The 22,314-nt window shown below is 45.7% G+C and overlaps 2 protein-coding genes across 3 annotated transcripts in view; one reads left to right on the top strand and one right to left on the bottom strand.

Annotated features, from left to right (window-relative positions):
* HBP1 (HMG-box transcription factor 1) overlaps window positions 1-2,036 on the top strand; it is a 30,163-nt gene extending 28,127 nt beyond the window's left edge. For both annotated transcript variants that reach the window (XM_030307768.2, XM_030307767.2), the window contains exon 11: window positions 947-2,036. In XM_030307768.2, the coding sequence (XP_030163628.1) occupies window positions 947-964 (18 nt within the window). In that variant the 3' untranslated portion in view covers window positions 965-2,036. The remainder of the gene's footprint in view (window positions 1-946) is intronic.
* Window positions 1,691-22,314, bottom strand: part of COG5 (component of oligomeric golgi complex 5) — a 311,139-nt gene continuing 290,515 nt past the window's right edge. The window contains exons 19-22 of the mRNA XM_032592382.1: window positions 19,879-19,955; window positions 10,398-10,524; window positions 9,866-9,945; window positions 1,691-3,096 (exon numbers count right to left, since the gene is read on the bottom strand). Coding sequence (XP_032448273.1) covers window positions 2,979-3,096; window positions 9,866-9,945; window positions 10,398-10,524; window positions 19,879-19,955 — 402 coding nt within the window. The 3' untranslated portion in view covers window positions 1,691-2,978. The remainder of the gene's footprint in view (window positions 3,097-9,865; window positions 9,946-10,397; window positions 10,525-19,878; window positions 19,956-22,314) is intronic.

The following is a 22,314-nucleotide window of genomic DNA, read 5'->3' as shown; positions in this document are numbered from 1 at the left end:
GACTCTTGTAAATGAGTTCATACCATAATCAACCTCAGATGGACTTGATTCTTAGAACATTTCCTTGACTAGACTAGCATCTTTTAAGTTGTATTTAAAAAATTTTTTTTTTTTAACATTTATTTATTTTTGAGACAGAGAGAGACAGAGCATGAACAGGGGAGGGGCAGAGAGAGAGGGAGACACAGAATCGGAAACAGGCTCCAGGCTCTGAGCCATCAGCCCAGAGCCCGACGCGGGGCTCGAACTCACGGACCGCGAGATCATGACCTGGCTGAAGTCGGACGCTTAACCGACTGTGCCACCCAGGCACCCCTTAAGTTGTATTTTTAGATCAGTGGGTTAAGCGCCCGACTGTTGATTTCGGCACAGGTCATGATCTCACGATGTGTGAGATCGAGCCCCACGTCGGGCTCCATGCTGTCAGTGCATACTCTGTCTCTCCCCTGCTCGTACTCTCGCTCTCAAATAAAGTTTAAAAAATAACAAAAACAAAGGGAAGATAGTCCTTTGCAGCAGGAGGGCTGGTCGAGGAGGTCTTCAGTTCATTCTGCCTAGGTCTTTTAATAGTAACATGTAGTTCACACTCACACGTTTTTCAAGAATCTCTTGTAAACAAGTAGATGGTAGTCAGACTCCAGCACAAGAGGGTGGCTGAACTGGGTTTGTGAAGTTCTTCATTACCTTAGACTTCCGTGTGGTAGGACTTAGCCTGGATCCCCTTTCTTTTCTGCTCCTCCTAATCCGTCTCTTCTTGCCGTTGTCATACATTTTCTAGATGCTTAGTCATCGGGTATTAGCAAACTTAAAAAAATCATCCCCTTTGAGAAAGTGATCTTTTTTAAACAGGAAGCTTATAAACATTCTGTTCTCTTAGTTCTCATTTGTAGAATTACTAGATATCGATTTATACACATTCACCGAGTTCTAAATTTTCTCTCCACAGGGCTCACAACAGCATTAAGCCACGACGCTCGTTCTGAAGTCTGTAGTTACATAAACACTGACTGTCCGTGGAAGGGCTTAAGAAGATCAAGGTGTCACCATTCGTCCTGAATTCGTGTGACCATAAGATAACGATAGCAATGAGTCTTGAAATGATTTAATAATATGAGTGAGGATTTGCTTTCTCCATTAGAGCATTAAGCTAAAACTATCAACATTGTAAACCAAATTGCCTTATTTTTCTTCCAAACTTCGTATATGTCTATCAGGTAATATAGGCTTGAAAATTGATATCCTGTGGTGCTAAAGTACAGTAGAAAGAGAGGAGAGTGTATACATGTTTTATTTTAAATTGTACAAAAGGGGAATTTAAAAATATGTAACTGCTGTTTATACATTGGCTCCTTACTGCTTATTAATCTGTATTGTATACATAACGGGATGAAACAGAGCTGGGAACAGGCCTCTCCCTGAGCAGCCACCACACGCTGGGCCGTGCCAAACACGGGAGCTCTAGTCCGGCCAGTGCCAAGCGGCTGCCGGCACGTGTGGTGGGTGGATGGCGTCAGTGTCCCAACGTGAGAGCCGCCTGCTGCCGCTACCCCGGGCGTGCGGAGTCTTGCACCAGGTGGCAGCACCCATCCGTCATTTCCAGCGGAGGCCAAGCCCGGGCCAAGGTCAAGTTAGTTAATAGCATTGGGATATAGTCACTGTAATGGTGCTATTAACAGTTGACATCGTTGTATTTTTTAACTTTGTGTTCTGTATCTCCTCAGCCACGTATCTTAAATATCTTCTTTGTCATCGTATCTTTATGGTGGGGGCAGACTTTGCACTTACTGCAGTGCAACACGTGCACTTTACTTTTCCTCCAGCTGTCTGAGGTGAGAGCAAGTCCCTGGGCGAGACGCTGCTTTTGCTCTGAGCTACAATCATGGCTTTTCACGTTACTTACCAAGTGGTGTTTCTGGTTAGGAATCACAGCTGTAAAATCGATTTCAGTTCATTACACTTCTTCATGATGTTGCCCCTAAATTTTGCACACTATATTCTTGTATATTATTTCAAATAAAATGGAAAAAAATTGTTTATCTCTGACTTCTGCTGATTGAACTTGACTGAATTTGAGTGGTCACAATAACAGGTTCAGGGCATGGAAGATCTATTCAGAAGTTGCTGATGGGGTTTTTAAGCATTAAAAACAAAATGTTAGTAATAGAGCAAGGACAATAGAAAAACAAGGACCTACATGACCTATTTGTAAGAATCTTTGTAGACTAAAGATTATTTTTAACTCAACATCTTACAAAGTGAAACAGGCCCCACAGTCTTTTAATAAAATAACACACGGAGTATAAAGACAGCATGGCTCTGTCTTTATTAAAGATACACTAGAACATACCTAAACAACAGTTAACCCTACGTCTTCGCTTTGGGGTATGCCTGTGGTTCCCAGACTTCGTTGCATGTTGGAAACCACTGGGCATGTTTTTAAAAAATACTCATGCCTGGCTCCTACCCTCAGATGTGTTCCATCTGGGGTACAAATCGGGCATCAGGATTTTCTAAAGCTTCCACCGTGATTCTAGGGCCACACATTGATCTAGTGAGGACGAAGGTAAGTGGGGAGTGGCAGGGTACTTATGTAACTTGATCAGAGCCCTTAAAAAGCAGTGGGGACTTAGGATGTGTGTACACATGCAGGGGGAGTCTTATGTAATGGGAAAGAAATTTCAGCTGGTCTCATAGAAAAAGCCTGGAAGGAGGGGGGTGGAAAAAAGAGTTGGATGTCTTTCTGGAAAAATCAAGCCCATGGAGTTCGAAGGTTGGTGATGACAAACCTATTTTGACATTTTATGCTACTTAAGGTAGAAGGGCTAACGAGGTAAGGCAGAAGATCAATAGGAAATATGGAGAGGTCAATTACATTCTTAAAACAGTGGATGGGAGCTGTTCTCTAGAACATGTTACTTAGGTTAGCTGCCAACCTTGAATCGGGTCAGCACACGACGAAGAGTAAGAAATACTTCAAGTTATTCATGAAGAGCAGACATAGCTTTTTGAAGCAGCTGAACCATTATGGGATAAACTGGTGCAAATTCTTTGCCTTCTCTACTTCTTACTGACTGAACGTAGGCTTCCAAAGCTCCCCTGAAAACAAAAATGAAAACAATGTCAAAAAATGATATAAAAGATAAAACCACTTAGAGGGTACCAATATTTAAAACAAGCCCTTTTCTGGAATTGCTATGCCCAGCTCCACAGGCTAGGTGGCCAACAGCCTTCAAAAATTTACTCTTACTATGGTGAATGTGGAAATCTAGGAACATTTCTGGGTCTGCATTGTGCTCAGTGGTCATGGGCTCTCTGGTCGCCAATGTTCTCAGTTTCCCTTCTCTTCCCTTCCCTGTTAGACTTGGGAAGAGCCTCCTGCAGCTTGCTTGCACTTGTTCACGGAGCTCACAAGGGGGAGCCCCACACCGTGGAAAGGCCCACTGGGGATCGCTGGGGTCCGGGGCTCTTCCCCACACAGGGAACCCTGGAAGGCAGGTTATATTCCTGTATTTGAGGAGAGTATGAACCCACGGGTTGTATAGCTCTTGGGCTCGGATTTTTTGGCAAATTGGGTGATGAGGAGTATGTGGTCCCCGCCGGTTAAAATTTATGATGTTCTCCTGAATTCGATCTGGGAGTCCACAATTGGATCTGGGAGTCCAGAGGCCAAGTGCAGTGCTCTGCTTGCTCATCTACTCTCTGGTGGCTTTCACACCACAATGGCTGACAGGACTTGTCAAGGCAGAGGCCATATGGCCTGCAAAGCCTAAAATATCTACTATCTGGACCTTTATGGAGAAAGTTTTCCAATCTCTGAGCCAGATGGTTTAAGTGTTGGATGTTTAATTGGAGCTAAAGAAAATGGTTAAAAATTTTTTCATTATTAGTCTATTTACAAGTATAATAATTTTGTCATAATCGTACTGTTTTCTTGAAGTTTCACATGGAGGTTAGAGTGTTTCTATGAAGATATAAGTTAATAATACCATTACTCAGCCCACATACTCAGTCTCAAGTCCCACCTACTCTGTGATTCTTAACTGGTTTTTTTGCTCCCAAACACTGAGCAGACTGCCTCTTGCTCAGATGTATTGATTAGCGCTGGTTCTATAGAGCCCTCCACCCCGCCAGCCACGTCACAGCCCTTGCCGCAATGCATAACCCAGTCTCTTATTTCCACCGTGACCTCCCTCCTGACTTGTTTCCATCTGTGTTTTGGGCAGCATGATCTGCTTTCTTTCAGGTACCCTTCAAACTTGCCTATCACACAGGCAGTCCCCCAGAATGTACAACGCCGAGAGAGAACCCTAATGGAAACTAGGGGCTCTGGGTGACGATGATGTGTTAAGGTGGGTTCATCGACTAGAACAACGGACCACCCATGGGGGACGATGTTAACGGGGGAGGCTGAGGGTGGATGGGAACTCTCTGAACCCCCTCTACTGTTGCTGGGAGCCTAAACCTGCTATCAAAAACGAAGTCTACCAAAAAAGAAAAGAGACTTGGGTGATAAAACTCCCTTAGGGTAGTGTTGTGCTCACCTTCCCCTATTTCAACAAAGGGCCCCATCATCTCCAAAGGTCTCTATCTAAAGTCCTCCTTTAATCCACCTTACAGATTTCCACACCCAAGTCCCTCCTCTCCCCTTTGCTTCTGTTTTGAATCCTGCCAGGTGGGCACCAATTACTGCTGTCGCCTCAGAGGCGGGGTCTCAGCCCCTGCTGGTGGCTCTGATGCACGGTGCCTGTCACGCGATGAATTCACAACCCACTGAGCACCAGCTTCATCATCCACCTCCCCCGACCCTGCCTGTGCTACTACTGGGTTCTAGATAGTTTGCTGTGGCCTAAAAAGACCTTCAAATCATCAGTTTCCATTGTTTGTGTTACCTACACACGTACAGAGCAGTTTCACCCCATTCATGACTCTCACCCCAACCCTGATGCCGACCCGGAGAGAGCTGGGACGTCTGTGCGTATCACTGAAAAAAACGGTCTCTGCCTAACAAGGCAAGGCTGCAAAAGGGATGGTTTCTCTCCGACCACGCTGACTCTCTCCTTCCTGAGACACCTTTCTCCGTCATCTTCTGAATGCTTGGAATGTCCTTCTGTGCTGTCCCTGCAGAGCCCTTTCCTAGGGGCCAGTACTCAGGCCTTCTTTTTGATACAGCCTAACTCCTGGCAGCACAGAAGAAACCACTTGGGAGTCACGAGAATTTGTGGAAAGGTCCAGGACTTCTGCATCAACGGTTGTGGCTTCGTGGGAGCCCGCATCGCAGGCTCTGTTCGGGGTGTGGCCACCGTAGATCAGCTATGCGGAGGGAGCGGCAGGCCCTTCCTTAGGAAGCACAGCTGGTTTATCAGGCTCGGCCCCACTGCCTCACAGTGTGTGCCCACCTTTCGAGCCTGTCTGCTCGTCTGCCAACTGGGAAGGACACCTACACCATGCAGCTATGGGAATGGGAAGACAGTGCTGGGAAGCACCTGGCGCTCTTCCAGGAACACGGAGGGACCTTTCTAACAGTGCTCACTGTTCTCCCCGCCTGGCTTCCAGACAGCCTGAGGGTCTCCACGTAACCCAGCAGGTTCACACTTCCGTCAGGGCGTCATCACTTTGTACTTGAGTATCTATTACGCTGCAAGTATCTGTTCTGTGGTGAGTTTCCTCTAAAGATCGTAACTTAGTTTGGAGTGTTGGGGCTGTTTTGTTCCTTTGTGCAGCCCCAGGACCTAGTGCTTGACAAATGCATGATCAATGAATTTAAAAAAAATGAATTAGAAATACAGGAAGATAATCCGTAATGAAAAGTAATGACAAGTGTGCAGAAGAAAGTGAATAAAGGAGAAACGTGATTGTAAGATCCTCAAAAGCAGCACAGAATTGAAAAATGGAATTTAATGCTCTTAGAAAATAATGTTTTGTGAGATGCCTTAGTTCACGTCAGAGCTGAACCTTAATGAAACTATTTCCTTATGAAAAAACTTACTGCTTTTAGTAATACTTTTCAAGTTGCTATGGCATCCTGGGCAATCACCCCACTCCCAAAATGTAGCCCCTGCAGATTCATACATAGAAGAGAAATCCCCCAAGGGCTCCAACTGTCTTTGAGACATGGTGTATAAGTATCAGTCTAACAAATTAATGCACTGAAATGTGCAGAGACTGCAATCAGTCTGTAGTGAATGAATTAGATCCATTTTATCTAATAAATGAACCAAAAATCCACTTAGCAGTTCCATTTGCATCAAAAGGATAAGACCTTATGTAAACTACACAATATGTAGGAGAAAGTTCAGAAATGAGTTTGTTTTTTTGGTATTCATGAAAAACACCATCAGAACTACGGGGAGAAAAACAGATTCAAGCTACCCTCCCACGTAAAATCAGCACAAGATTTTCAAGCAATTATTAAATAACTTCATTCGCTTGAGCACAACCTCAGCTTTCTTGGAAGTCAGGCCAGGCATTATGTAAGAGTTAGTCTCAACTCGCGTTTGTAATCAAAATAAGCAGATGGTTAAAGTTACCCTTATTGAAAGAAAAAAGTCGTTCAGGAATTGCACAATTAGTAGAGGAATGGTTTGTGGTAACATGGCAACACTGCTCAAGTAGAGGTCTTTATGGAACACAAAATTCGTTTCTGTCAGGCATGAATTATCAGTGTGCTTCATACGGAAATACATACACGGCTCCCAGATCTACCATGTGCCTTCCCAGGCAGGGAAGTCCCTGCCTCCCCTGGGCTCCATCCTCCCTCTTGGTCCCATCTCGGGCACCCAATCCCCAGAAATGAAGGTGCCTAGAGCCGCAGGGATACCGGGAGGAGAGACTGAACGTAACTCTCATCAACAGGGACCCCGCCGTTCTGCAGAAGTGCACAGGAGTCAGAACGGTTCTCAGCCTGCAGGCCCTGAGAGGCAGGAGGGCAAAGGGTTCAGGACGCATCTGGCACCGACAACTGTGTCATAGATGCACAGATAAAAGGTCTGACAGGCAAATAGGGCTCGTAAATGTTTCCGACACTGTAAAACAGGTGTTCAACGCAGACAGACAGAGGAAGAGCAGAGGAGGGCAGGGCTACGAGCGGAAGAGGTGCTGCTGGGCTGCAGGAATCCAGAGTTCTGCAGCACTGAGGAGCCAGTCCTCACTCAACACCCAAAGAGCCACAGGTGCTCCCCCGCGGCTGTCACCTATGTCCCTGGGGGCGCACATGTCCGCGGCACCTGCCTGGTGGGGGCAGAGGACGAACAGTTTTCTCCCGCTTACACCGCTTGGCCCCAGGAGTCAGTGATTAGTCTGATTTTAAAATGAATGTGACCAATATCCACTCATGCTCTAGAGAAAGCTCTGGTGTCAAAAGGAAGCAGAAAGGAAGGCGGAAGAGAGTTCATTATTTGCCACTTACTGAGCAGCAGTAACTCTCCTCGACTTGGCCTATTTATGACAACTTAACACAGTGTGCCAGGGGGAGTGCAGGGGCACGCGGCAAGGTCTGCCCCAAAAGTCAGAACGAATCTACTGACACTTAAAGAGCAATACTCACCCTGGGTTTATCCAAAGGGGAAAGGAGTTCACCCAGTGGTGCTTCAGTATGCAGGCACAAAATTAGTTTTGCAGTAACAGATAAGAGAGAACATTCTCTAGGACAAAGCTTCCCTCCTTGCCAGTAGCAGGAGCATGGTGTTTTGGAATCCCCCAAGGAGGGCTCGGTTTTCTGCCTGGGGCTTGAAGGTTCTGATATCAGACATGTGCAGAGTGATGGATGGGCCTTATTTAAAAAGCATGACAGTATTTCTGAGCATGATTTTCAGTTGCTAAATATAGGCTTAGCAACAGCACTACCGATGAAATCACTCAGGAGACATTTTAAAGAGAAGCAAAACAAAACAGATTTGTGATGTACCCACAGCAGGACAACTGTCATGGATGAACTCATTCCAACTTGCTAAGAAGACAAAAATGGGCCCTGTTCAATTAACTGAATCCTGGATCCTCCGTTACCCTGTGTGCCACGGCTGAGCGAGTCTTTGAGACTCGGGGGTTAAAATCCACAAAGATGCAGCAAATCTGAGTTAGGCCCAGGTCAAGTCTCTTCCACTCTAGAGTCCCGACCGAGGGCAGCTCTGACGGGCCACAGGAACCCACAGGAGACTTATGTGGCATCCTCACGGGTGAGGAGAGTCACAGACGAGCAAGGAAGAGCGGGGGCCCAGGATAATCTGCTCCTTATTCACATAGGCTCTGGAGGGTCAGGGGCTCCCCGCCCCTGGCTCTGAGCCCCAAATGCCCCTCCCAGAATCCAAGGGGCTCATGTTTCTCATCAGCCCCTCACAGCTGCCTGCCTGGCAGCGTCTCTCACCAGGACGGTGGGTCCCAGCGTCAGCTGTGCTGTGGAACTGCCTTTCCCAGGCCCCAGCCCTGCAGATTTGGAGGTAGCTGAGGGTGTGGCCTGGTCACCAGGCTTTTCCAGTACTCTGTAAAGGGATCTGCCACGCGAGTGTGGTTGAGAACCACCTTACCGCATTAGCCCCACTCTGGCTCTGGGGAACCCGGCTCCTTACTCTGCACTGAGGCTCAAGCTTGCTCGGTGTGGTGGTCCCCAGACTGACAGTGTTAGGACGCCCCAGGAGAGAGGAGAATGTTTCCAGAGCTATTTAAAAAGTACGACTGACTGAGATTTGGAGAATGAGGGTGACAGAGGAGCTGAATGATGTTGCAAAGGTTTTCTAGAGTGGCCAGTAGGTAATGGTGACACCCCAACCGAAACGGAGAGTCTGGGAGAAATGAGCAGATTTGAGAAGAGGATTTATTTTTAACACTTTGGGCTTGAGAACTGTGTGGGACTGTGAGTGACATGATGGCCAGGCTGCTGGCCTGAGGTCCCAGACAATCAAGGTGAGTCACAGGCCTGGGAGCCATGAGGACAGAGGAGATCACTAGACTCGGGGTCTAGGTGAGCTCACCTGGGGACCAAAGCACACACGGAACGTGAAAGAAAAAGAGCCAGGCACAAGTTGGGGGAGATGATGCCATTTGAAGAGTGGACAGAAGACAATTCTGCAAATGAAACCGAGGGAGAAAAAAAACCAAAAACGACCAGACAGATTAGAACAGAAGCAGATGACAGAGGTGTCACAGAAACTCTGGAGGGAAGGGCTTCTCTTGGTCTGCTTTGTGTCCTCAGGGCCTGGCACATAGTGAACTGTTCAGTCAGTGTGGCATTTCCAGAAGGAAGTGGCGTTGACTCAACTCTAAAGCTACAGAGCGAGAAGGCAAGCGCAGCACCGTTTGGACTTGGTGACTGGAAGGCCTGTGACTTGGGAGAGAGCACTTTCAGGGCAGAACGCTGAGGGAGAGCCACCTGATGTGTGCGGTTCCTGCGGCCGCCCCACACCTGGGCGTCTGGGCCGAGACTGACCGGAGGGCCGCTGGGTTTGTCCTTGTTTTCTGCTAATAACTGGATCGCGTTCGGTTACTTTTAAAAGTTTACTCATATCTCTGCTCCACCGATTCAGTGACCGCAACACATGACAATGAAGCAGAAAATGGGGCTCTAGGGCTTTTCACTGGGGACACGGGTTTTCAAAACCAGGGCGACAGCTCTTAGGGCTATACCGGTCAGGGGACAGCGCAACAGGCGACGTGAAGATGTGGAAGTGAAAGACACAGACAGCAAAGCACGTTGTGCCCAACAGCTGCAACCGCAGGGTGTCCCACACACAAGCGCCTCTGCTCGCAGGCGGCCTGCCGCAAGGCGGTGCCACTGAGTGCCCCAAGCACTGCCTGGCCTCCTTCCCCTCTGCAACCCTGCCCTCCCCCCCACCGTGCTGGAACAGGCAGGTGTCCCAGGGGCACATGGACTTACCTGATAAGGAGGAGCCTGTCCTTTTCAGATGGATGGTCATCCAGCCACTGGGAGAAGCGTGCATGGGACCATTCTGCCCTCTGCAGGGTGGGAACACAGGCAGACACAGGGTGTTCACACAGTGTCCGTCAAGGACAGCAAGTGCTGCTCAAGGATTCCCAATGTGAAATTACCCGAACACCTGCCCGCAGGAAGGCGGCAAGCCTTTGGTGCACCTTCCTGACCTCCAAGGAACCTTTTCGATTTGTCAGTTGAAGGTGGGTCAGCAGAGGAAATGGTGCCTCCATCAAAAAAGCTTTATGAATCAATTACTTGTGTCATTATATTTAAAGGGTGAACCCTGGCTTCCCCAGGGTAATTTCTCCATTGCTGAGAGTGGGCGCTGAGCAGTGGGCAATCTGTCACTGCTCAGGCAGAGATCCATGACTGAGGAATGCAAGAGAAGGCCAGGAACCCATTCAGTGACTGGGGCTCTGTATTTATAGACTTAGGAGGGAGAACTCACAAGAGAGTTCTGGCTTTACTTTATTACCTGAAAAGGGGATTTCAGCTCAGGGGGTGCTCTGGTGAACAAAAACTGAATAATGATGCTGAATGGAATAACATCCCCCAATGCAGGACTAGTGGCCACATGTTCATTCTTCTGGAAGATCAGGGGTCTAAGAGAAGAAAAAGCAAAAGTTATTTCAACTTGTTCAATAGTGAAAGAGGTGATTTGGTAGAAGAATCTTAAAAGCACGTTAGTAGAATAGCATAGTAGTTATAATAGCTAAGAGCGGGAGAATGAATAATAGCATTAGTCCTAAACTGGCTAATTCTTAGCCATTTCTTAACCACTACCCCCAATTCAGCCTGGAGAGAGAGAGAGAGAGAGAGAGAGAGAGAGAGAGAGAGAGAGAGACACACACACACACCACCCCCGCCCCCCCCAACCTACACTCTGGCAGGCTGGCCTCCCCTGGCCTATGGGTATAACTTGACTTCAAGGTGGTTCAGCAAATTCCCCTTTTAGAGCTCATCTGATTAATAGTCTGAAATCAAAGCAGCAGTAAAGCCTTCAAACAGTTATAACCAACAGATACTTATCTTGATCAAAACTTCCAGCTTTCACTTTAAATAAAAATCCCTCTTTGGGCTATAACCTAGCATGGGTAAATGCAAACATGGTCTACACAGCTCTCAAAGGGCAATGATACCCCACATGTACTAAATTATTACCTTCTGAACATCCCGTCAAGATTTATGCCAGCTCCCTTCCAAAACACCACACGAACGCACAGGCAAATCTCCCCCCCCCCCCCCCACCAATCACCACCAATCAAAAGGCTGGCAAGAGTAATCAGAAACTTTTATTGACCTCTCCTTGGCCGTGGACTCTGACGGACAGGAGGTGGACAGGCCCCTCTGTAGGGGCCGAATCTCAAGAGGGAAGAGGGCAGTGGCACCTCCCGGCAGAGCAGAAATGATTGCAAAGTGTGTGAAACAGCTCTGTGTCCTGGGCTCTTGCCTCACCCCATCCTAATTACCCCCAATCCACACGGGAGGCCCGCAGGACCCAGAAGACCGGCTTCTTCCTCACATCCATGTCCAGGTTTGATGTCAGAGTCACAAGTGCTCTCAACAGGCAGCCGGTTCTCAATGGATCCAGATTATTATTGGAATGTCTTTGTATTAACTATTCTGAAAATGAAATCTATCTCGGGTAGGGAGTTTTCTAATCTCAAGCATTTTATCAAGTAACGTTCTCCTATAATTTCTTTTCCATAGTCATTGTGGAAACGTTTCAGTCCGCTTGTGCTGACCATCACCAACAATCCATAAAGTTCCAGCCCAGGCCCTCCGGGGGCCACACTGAGCCCACAGCACACCTGCCGTGAACATCCTCCAGGCCCAAATGCTCTCACGGGGCCCCACGCCGCAGAACTGCACGCAGAGCCAAGCTCCTGAGAAGGTATGAAACGGTCACCGAGGGAAGTTTGGTTTTGTCTGGAGGCATTCCTTGTGTGAATGTCTCCATCTGGGAGGGAGCTCCCAGGTTTGAACACTACCACAGCAACACCTACCACACGCGGCATTCACAGTGTGCCAGGCTTCAATATTCCAGCACTTCAAACATTCCGGCAAACAACCCTATGAGGGAGGTACTGCTCTACCCCCATTCTACAGGTAGGGAAAACTGAGGGGTGGAGAGACCATGTAAAAGCTAGGAAAGGGAAGACTAAGGATTCAAATACAGATATCCTGGCTCTTAGTTTTGCCATGCAGACTCTTTTAGGATATCAACTACAACAACTACTCAACATGTTTTTAGAGCAGGCAGACTTAGCGGGGAACAGAGAGCCCTGGTAAAAGCACAATTTCAATTGTCAACAACTTCTACAGAAAACCCTGAGAAAACCAATGTTTACAGGACACCATTTGAAGGACACACCATTATTTCTTAAGGGCCCCCACATTCTCTCTGGGTCAAAGCGGACCTCCAGTCACCTGTGTACTTCAGCCGTTATCACACAGTCTCTCACAGCAATATTTTCACTCGGCTTGACCTTATGTTGCTGCAGGGCAATGAGGGGACACTGACTCTGGGCCGGCACGGGGATGAGGCTGTGCCCAGTCCCGCTTCCCGCAGGCTGGAGCCCTACTGTCCCAGCAGCAAAGACAGCTCCCAGCCAAAGTCCCCAGGAGTGGCCGACATTCCCAGAAAGCTCTCTGCAACTCCAAAACCAGCTGGTGGCCACGCGGTCTGCTTTGCTGTGCCAGTGGCAAGGCCGCTCCTGTGTGAGCTGTGGGGAGGGGTCCTTGCACTGGGTCATAGGCTCATCCTGCAGGTCTGGCATGCCTGACAGCTGCTGTGAGGGACGCAGGGAGACAGGAGAACGCACGCCTTCCCCTCACTGCCTGCCTCTCTGGTCCTATGAGGCTCTCCCCTTGCCCCGGGAAAGCTCACTCTGCCCGTGCCATCTGATTTTGGCAGGATTCACCTTGAACCCAGGTTCGTGACAGAAGGAGACCCTGGGGGACCAGTCCTGTGTGACAGGCCTTGACATAGGGATGAGCAGCCATACAGAATCCTTTCTGCCTCTATTACAGGACGACGACCGATAATTTCGGTCCCTGTGTCTCTCAGTGCTCCATATATGTCCCAGGTATAGGTGATTTACAATTCTGTACCAATGAGCACAGAGAATTCTCTTAAAATTCATGTATTTCCTTCCTCCCGAAAATGACAATTACATAGCTGAATGGGATTCTCTTTTACCCCAGGGGGTTTAAAGTCAAATATGAAACATAGCTACAGCAATTAAATTGCTTTCATGGTTTGAATACTGTTTTTTAATTTCTTCAATCTATTTTTTATTTTTTTTAATGTTTATTTATTTTTGAGAGACAGAGAGACAGAGTTGGGTGGGGGAGGGGCAGAGAGAGAGAGGGAGACACAAAATCTGAAGCAGGCTCCAGGCTCTGAGCTGTCAGCACAGAGGCCGACGCGGGGCTTGAACCCAGGAACTGTGAGATCATGACCTGAGCTGAAGTCGGGCGTGCAACCGACTGAGCCGCCCAGGTGCCCCCCCTTCAATCTGTTCTTGATGCACACTGAGGACGATACCGGGGTGGAAGGGCATGAGGACAGCACGGAGGGAGGCTTGCAGGTGACCCACTCGGTGGTTGCCGGCTGATGTACCTTTGTAACCAGGCATGGTGAGAACCGGCTCGCACGAGCCCGTCTGTTCATCACCTGTCCCTCTGTGGCTGTGAGTCTCAGCAGTTATTTTTCTGCCAAGACCCAATCTCCCACTCTAGCCACTACAAGGACTGCCACACTGGATCTGATTCCACACTATGCATCACTGACATAATTACCTGTACACATCAAAGGCAGACATTTTACTCATGGTGCTTGTTTTAAGAGTCTGAAAGAACACAGCATGAGAACTTCCCTTCTCCCTGACTCCAGGTGGAATCTGAAACACTGGCAAGTTAAAAAATAAATCACCATCTGAGGTGACATGAGGAACAAAAGGAAATTAATTAAGGTGTTATAAAACGCAGTTACCCCAAATGCCACAGCATCATTCTTAGAGAACACGCTAAACAGAGCAGCACTTTCAAGGTTAAACTTTACAGACAGCAGGCAGTCCTCATTAATCAGAAGTATTAGGTCCCATTAGAAGAAGCAGTCTTTCCAGTAGGGGGTCTCCACCCCGAAAGGACTTCCAGCTGGGGGGCTGCTGGTCGTCCGTGGAGGCCAGTGATGAAGTGAAGGGACACTGCTGTTCCCGCATCCACATGCAACATCGGCAGCAGCCCATGCTACCTGCCACCCCTCACTGCAAACTTCCTTTTGCTCAGGGGCCTGGGAAGGTGGCAAGACCACCGAGAACACGCAATGACATCTGGAAACAGCAGAGAAATGAGAGTGGAGGGGAGGGAACACTCTTCCCCCTGCACAGGGCACACGAGGGTCTGGCCTTCTGGAGAGGGGAAGAGAATGGTGGAGGCTTGCAGGAGGGGTCAGGGTGCTGTGGCAGAAGGGGCCATGGGGGTCCCAGGAGAGAACAAAGCAGGAGGCTGAGGGTTGCAGGTGGGTCAAGACTCAAAGTAAAGAGGTTAGAGAACTCTTAGCTTCCTTTCTTAGGATCTAGATGTCATGAACCCCAGCAGCCTAGGCGGGAGAGGAGGCAGGGTTTCAGGAAGACACCCTCCAGAAATAAAAGTGTACATTTGGCTCAACGTTCTTCGGGCATGTCCTAGAAGCCTGTACACAGCAGACGACAGTGAGATGCAGCGTTCATAACAAGAGGTCACCACTAAAGCGAGGAGTTTAGATTCACCTGAAACTGACATTTTCCTGGATGATGTATATACGCATATGGATGCTATTCTAGAATCAGAGTGAAAACAAATGGGAACTTCTGGAATAAGCTCTGGGGTGTAGCAGTTACAAGCACAGTTGGGGATCAGGCAGCCCTGGGTCTGGAAGGCAGATCTGGAATTCCCACAGGACTTTCAGACGAGCAGCCCCAGCAACAAGACGTCTTGGGAGTCACTCCTGACTTGTGCCATTGTGAAGGTCAAATGGTGGAGTATCAGTGAAACACTTAGCACACAGCTTGAACACGCAGTCAGTGGTCAAATACGGACTGCAATAAAAACGATAATCAGCGAAATACCCATCCCTCCACATTTACCAGCGTGCTCCCAGCACTGCCAAAGTATTGGCAAACAGCAAACCAAATCCAGCCCAGGATGTGGCTGCCTTCTGGCTACAATGTTGAAATCTGAAACTCGGAGAAAAGAATCCAGAAACCCTGGGGAAGTAGTTACTTCATGGGATGGATTAAGAACCCCAGATTCACAAGTGAAAAGAAAAGAACACATTTGGGGGTCCTGGTGCTAAAAATGGAAGCTTTCATTCTACAAACATGCGGGCATGGAGGGGAGAATTCCAAGCAGCAGGACAAACTGTGGACACAGCAAACTCTCACCACGCCTACAGGTGAAACCAGCTGACGGGAATTCTATACTCCAAGGTTACTGATGGTTTCCTTCTTCTCCAGCCCCTCAGGCCAACAGGTCCCTCATGGCAGCCTGTCTCCTGGTGGCTTCTGGCGGAGCACGACGTGGACATAATCCAGGGGCGACACTGTGCCCTCCAAAGCAAAGGTGTTGGGGCCTGGGTCTGTGTCCCTGAGCTGGTAAAAGCACGAGGTCCCTGTTCCGTCCCTTGCCTCACTAAGGTCTGCACTGAGAGTGCTTCCAGGCCCCTGGCCAAGTGGAGCTAGGGTAACCACCCTTGTAAACCCCACTTAGGGGACAATGCCCTGCTGCAGAGGGATGGACAAGGATGTGTCTCGAGTGGAAACACAAATCACCCAAGGGCAAATCCCTAATGTCAGCAGCTTCCTGAGGTGTCATTCTGTCCTGGGGAAGAAAAAAATCCCGCTGCCTGGGAAACTCTAAAGGAGACAGTAAAATGTAAATGTATGCAAGAAGTTTGCTGGCTTAATTCAACAGTCCACTACTATTACTGTCAAGAAGCAAGCACCCTGCAGCAGATGGCATCCATCACGGGGGAAAATCCATAAGGGCGCGCGTGTGTGTGTGCGGGTGTGTGTGTGTGTTGGGTGAGGGATGCTGCACTGGGGGTCTGGCTGGCACTGTCACTCTCCCTCGCAAAAAGGCCAATGCACGGGGCCTGCCGCCCTCTCCTGTAGCCACCACCTCTGATTCAGATGTAGGCCAACCTGGCTTTTCGTTGCAAGGCCACCTATTTTTCTCACCCCGCTCTCCTCCTTACATGATGTTTTACAGTATTTTATATCATTTTTTTAGCTTCTTTGTTATTTTTAAGTGGGAATAACACTACAAGAGGGACTTTAAAATATATTTACTGGCTTTTCTAACTACAAATATAGAACCACCAAGGCAAAAACCATGAAAAATATAGAAAACCTCTAAAGGGAAACTCACCAGTGACAATCCATCAAAAAAATGTTGTTTATCCTTCTTGACTTTTCCTCTCCATACATACACTTATTATTTTAAAAATAGCAGGGATTATATCATATATACTGTTTACTAGCCTGTTTTTTTTTTTCATTTTGTGATGCATTACAAAGTTTTTTCTCATATTATTAGGTACTAACCAACACTATGAGTTGTTAATGGCGGCATATATTTGATCCTATTAGTGTGGCAGATTATTTGGCCAACCTCCACTGACTGCCACTGAACTGGTTCTGACTGAACTGGTGGCTCATGGGAGGAGACCCATGAATGAGAGTCAAGGTCAGTCATGTGCATGGCCCCTCATCACAACTCCCAGCACAGATGACAGAATTAACAGGAGCGGGCCCTTCCATTCCAATTGCTCAGGACTAATTGTGGAGAAAAGACAGACATCTAACACATGTTTTCAGAGAGGCAAGTAGAGGGCTGACATTAGGGATACTGGAACAAAGATTACTCGGTACTGAATCTCTCCTCTCTAGGGAAAGACTGTGTAGGACCCTCCACACAGGTAAGCTTTACTTAAGTCAGTCTCTTCCTATGACAACAGTAAAGAAACCAGGGCTTTCCCAACAATGTTTACAGTCAGAGGTAAATGGCATGTACTGGTGTCTCTCTTCCCAAAGGATGGGCCCTAAAACATTCTTTGCAGACTAGAGCTAGATTTGAACCCCAGAATATACCATGCTTTCATTTTTTTTTTAATTTTTTTTTAATGTTTTTTATTTATTTTTGAGACAGAGAGAGACAGAGCATGAACGGGGGAGGGGCAGAGAGAGAGGGAGACACAGAATCGGAAGCAGGCTCCAGGCTCTGAGCCATCAGCCCAGAGCCCGACGCGGGGCTCGAACTCACGGACCGTGAGACCGTGACCTGAGCCAAAGTCGGACTCTTAACCGACTGAGCCACCCAGGCGCCCCCATGCTTTCATTTTTATTTCCTGATCCAGTTCATCCTAAAATCTTTCTCAAATGGTCATCCAAGTCCTATCAAACAACTGAGAAAGTGCTAAATTCAAGTCAACAGATTTCGTAGATTCAATGTAACTGCAGGAATAAATTGGTATATAAAAATCTGTGTTAGAAGTTTTCACTAAATTCAAGTTACAGAGCATGCTCCATAGGCAATGGATATATATGTGTGTGTGTATATATACATACAGTAATTGTTCTCTTAACATTATGTGCCAAGGCCTTGGTGCTAAGGAGTCCTCTGCAAGAGGAAGCTCAGGGGCAGGAGAACTCCAGGAGAGAAGGACACAGATCTTCCCAAGTGCAGAGAGGAACAATTCTGCCCCTGCCACTAGCAGCTAAAATTCAAGAGTTGAGGCCCTGTGAGGAAGGTGAGAGACTGCTGATGCAAACTATTAGCAGGTCATGAAGCCAATGTAGTGGGATAAAATAACCAAACTAGAAATGTCAGAGAATGAGAAGAGTAATTATTGTTTCACCACACCTATGTGGGTGTGCATGTGTGTGTATGGGTCTGAGTGTGTTTGCGTGCAAGTGTATGCCAGATTGCAATATAAAATACCTCTTACTATGAGTCATGGTCAAAGTTTGATGCCCATCCCGACTGACCATTGCCCCATCAGAGAAGCTAGCTATAAAAAACATTTTTTTAAATTATACGTTGATCAATATCAATTTTTTAATCCATAAATTGGTACTAGACGGTGTCACCACTCTAACTTTAAATGCTCCTTTAGAGGTTCGTTTTCTCATGAGAGAATTGGGAGAGTTGCCAGAAAATTCCCATCTTACATGACTGACAACAGAATTGGTTTCATGCGAAACCCTCAGAACTTGTATCCCACACTGTGATACAATTTAAAAGCACATGGGTAAAAGCTATCTTGCCTCAGCCCATAGAAAGATAAACACTATTTTAATTCATACACATGCAATAAACATGTGGCCGGGACTACCAAAAATAATAGCCTCATCTTAATATGGCAAATCCCAAATGACAGCTTTCCCACACTTTTGTCAATAGCTAGGTGGTTAATGACCTCCCGCATACTAGTTGATTCTGTAACTTGGGGCAGTGTCTTATCACCCCTGGAATTGCTGGGTTACCAAATAACTCAGTGACTTCACAGGAGTCTTCACATATTATTTTTATGATACAGGCAGATGACTGGTGGATCAGTGACCTCAGGACCCCTTCATCTTTCGACCTGTCCATGTTTGGTAATGTCAAACCCTAAGACTTCAACAAAATATTTAAATACTTTTTAAAAGGTCTGAGCAGATCCAAAGAAGGTATCTGAAAACACCTGTGATCCCACTTTAAGTTTTTTTAAAACCCAACACTGTAAAAGGCACATTTGAGGAAAATAACTCAGGTTCTTGTTTTGGCATTAAAAAGACATCTTGGCCAATTACAAATAGGCAAGAAAAAGCACAGGGCTCTCAATCAACAACCTTGAATTCTTACATTTCAAGTGACATCACGCCTGAATTTTCTACTATCAAAAGCGTGGATGGCATAAGACAGTGAAGAAATCATTTAAAGGCCATACTTCTTATTGATTACCCTGGTTTCTACTTCTGACTCAGTTTTTAGCAAACTGCATGCCTGGAATCTCTTCACTTACCTTTATAAAGAAACGTTCAAAGACCATTATGGTCTTGGATATTCCAGACAGTTTTATCAGGTTTCCCCTCTAGAATGCTGTGGTCACAAAATGGGTATTTATGTTTGGTCCCCTCGGCCCACAGGGTTGGTCATCTTTTTGAACGTATACATTTTCTATGTGTGCTACGATGTTATTCAGCTTATTGAATAAACAGCCATAGCTGTTAAGCTATTCGGTGTTCCTTACAGTCTGAAGTGGTGGAAGGCCTAGCTCAGCATCCAGCACTGCAAAGGATTTTCCCATAAATTAGTATATTCTTAGGTAGTGGATTTGAAGTAACTGTTTTTCTTTTTGAACTGGTCTCTAGGAAGTTCAATCATAAATTTGTGCTCAACTGCATTAGCCCATCTTTCTAGTTACTCCCTACATCTTACCACTAAACTCTTTTAATATTCTATTTAATAGTTTTGCTATGGAGTCTAACCTCTGACCTTTTCAGAGGTAGGTTAGATTGAAAATGATATATGAACAAATGAAAACTTCAGAAAAAGATGCCTATATAATTATTAACCGCCTGGTATTACTACTCAATCTATTTCTGTAAGAATGAGGAGTAAAAAAAAAAAAAAAAAAAATCCTCCCTAGAAAGAACATAATAAAATTTATCAGCTCGGTCTTATGAATTTTAACTAAAAAGTCACACACATGCATGCACACACACACAATCACTGCACATAATTCTCTATGGGTTTCTGGTTTGAATAATAACTTTTAAGATAAACCATATGAAATTGCCATTGCTGTAGGTCATAAAATGGTTGAATATTGGCAATTCCGTATTTTTCAACATGAACAGCGGGAAAGGATTTATCTGTTAATAGAATCTGGATATATTAACAGCAATAAAAGAACTAGGTCTCACCTGAATGACCTCAGCATCCGATAGGACTTTCCTAAATCAGATACTCTTCTGCAGAATGGACTCACAGCCAACTCCATCTGAAACATTAAAAGATACTCCATAGTTTTGCCAGAATATGTCAGAATCCTATTTTGAACTGGGGACACACACACCTGGATCACAGAAAGTTGTAGTTTGCAGTAAACTTAATTTTACCTGGACTGTGAGGAAAAATTTGAAATTCAATAAAATTTAATAAAAGGCAAGAACTTAGATAACTTTTGCATTTACTAAAGGAATGTAACATGACACAATTCCTTCAAGAAAATAGAAGAACATTTTTTTGGTTATGTAAAAGGAGGAGGTTTAGATCTTTTCTCCACTGAAAAATTGGAGAAGGGAAGGTTTTTAGGACTGCATGTCTTACTTTAAGTAGGCATCACAAGCGTTTCTGTATTAAGTATAAATAATGACACTTCTCACCAAGCTGGCCCACGTGATTAAAAGCCCTAACTCTGGAGGAAGCACAACTACGACAAATTCCAAATCTACAATGACTACCATGTGGCCCCGGACTTCACTTCTTTTTCCAGGTTCCCATCTGTCAAATGGAGACAGCACTAATGCACAGAAGTATACAAATAAAATAGAGAATTCCACAAAGCAATATGAGTGATCATGCAGTAGGTGCTTGTTCAATGGCAGCAATTATTACTGGCATTTTTCTTAAACTTTCCCCCTTTTACATTATTAGCAAGTTAATTTGCTTCCTGACTCAAGAACTACTGGTTTCACTTTATTTTCCTCCTTTGACAAGACATTTTACTTGTCATTAAAGGGAGATGTAGGCTATTTGTTCTTTATCTAGCAAGTGCAAAGTTTTCGCATATGTGGATCTCAGATAGTAAACCGTTTTTCCTCTCTAGCTATCAACAGAACCCTGGTAAAGAATAGGTTAGAAAATGTCTGAAAAATATTATGGAGCATCTTCCTTCAAGAAAAACACAGGAATGGAAAGTAGAGCTTCTGTCCTGCTGGTCATCCTTCTAAAATATTGCTCAAATCTTCCCTACTACAAGACCATGGAGACCTAAACAATCACTCATCTGAGAAACATTTTTGATTCCCTATTAATTGACAGGCACCAAGTTAGACATTGGAATGAGAAGATAAATTAGACTATCTTGCCTTCAGGGACCTTTTTCAAATTTAGTGAAGATTATCTATCTATCATAAAGGACTGGTGTATACTTTTATTTTAAGAGAGACAAAGTGAATGAATGGAGGAGGGGCAGAGAGAGAAGAAGAGAGAGAACCCCAAGCAGGCTCTGCACAGTGAGCGTAGAGCCCAACACGGGGCTCGATCTCACCAACTGTGAGATCATGACCTTAGCTGAAGTCAAGAGTCGGATGCTTAACCAATTGAGCCACCTAAGCGCCCCATCTTTAAACAATATAATTATTACTCATCAAAATCATAAAAAGCTGTATGTGCATATACATACACATACATATACTGCATATACATATATACATACACATGATTATTACTAAGCAAAATAACAAGTGTGATACCAAATGTATGAACTGACTGTCATGGGGGAAGTGGAGGGCAGCTTCCTGGAGATGGTTCTGAGGGGAACTAGTGGAATTTCTAGGTGGAGCAGGTGAAATTTCTCTCCTAACATATAGAAGACACAGAATATGCCCCCTATGTCCTAGAGGGAAACCTTAACATGGTTAGAAAACTCTCTAAAATACAGAAAATTAAGTAAATGAAAAGGGAGAAGCTCATGGTTTAAGAAAGTCAGGATTCTTGCCAACAAAGCAAAACAGAGCAGGTTGAAGCCAGTGTTCTCAAACAAGACAGTGGGTCCTTGGGACCTGTTTAGTTTCTTCGCTTGAGGGAATTACTGGTTTCCTTCAGGATGTGGCATTTATTTTACACTGAGCACAAAGTAAAAGTGCTATTATCATGGATCTATGATTTGGTAATTCCAATCATATACGTGTGTGTGTGTGTGTGTATGTGTGTGTGTGTGTGTGTGTGATGGTTTTTACACACTGAGATTACATGAAGTATTTTTCATGAAACATTTTTGTCATTTTTTTCAATTACCCTACTGGGCTTCACCATCTTCAAAGATTAAACCAAAAAACCTTTGCCTTAGCACTTGAGCAGGATGGAATGTTAAAGCAAATTTAAGTAGCTAGGGAAAAATTACAATATAAGAGAATAAGACCTTGAGTTGCTGTGTAATCTATGATGATACAGGAGATTTCTATGCCATGGGACAATTTCAAAATGTTAAATGTTTAAAATAAACAAAGGACCTCTAGGCTACTGAAAACCATTTTCTTCTGCCAGAATTCCATTAAACAATAAAGGCCATGTTTCTAAAGGGCAGGAGTGTTCCTTTTAGAGGAGGTGACTCTGCAATTAGCTGTGGATGCACA

Source organism: Lynx canadensis, chromosome A2 (assembly GCF_007474595.2).
Source record: "Lynx canadensis isolate LIC74 chromosome A2, mLynCan4.pri.v2, whole genome shotgun sequence".
Taxonomy (NCBI): Eukaryota; Metazoa; Chordata; class Mammalia; order Carnivora; family Felidae; genus Lynx; species Lynx canadensis.
The sequence above is the reverse complement of the archived record's forward strand: the minus strand, read 5'-3'. Positions and strand labels throughout refer to the sequence as shown.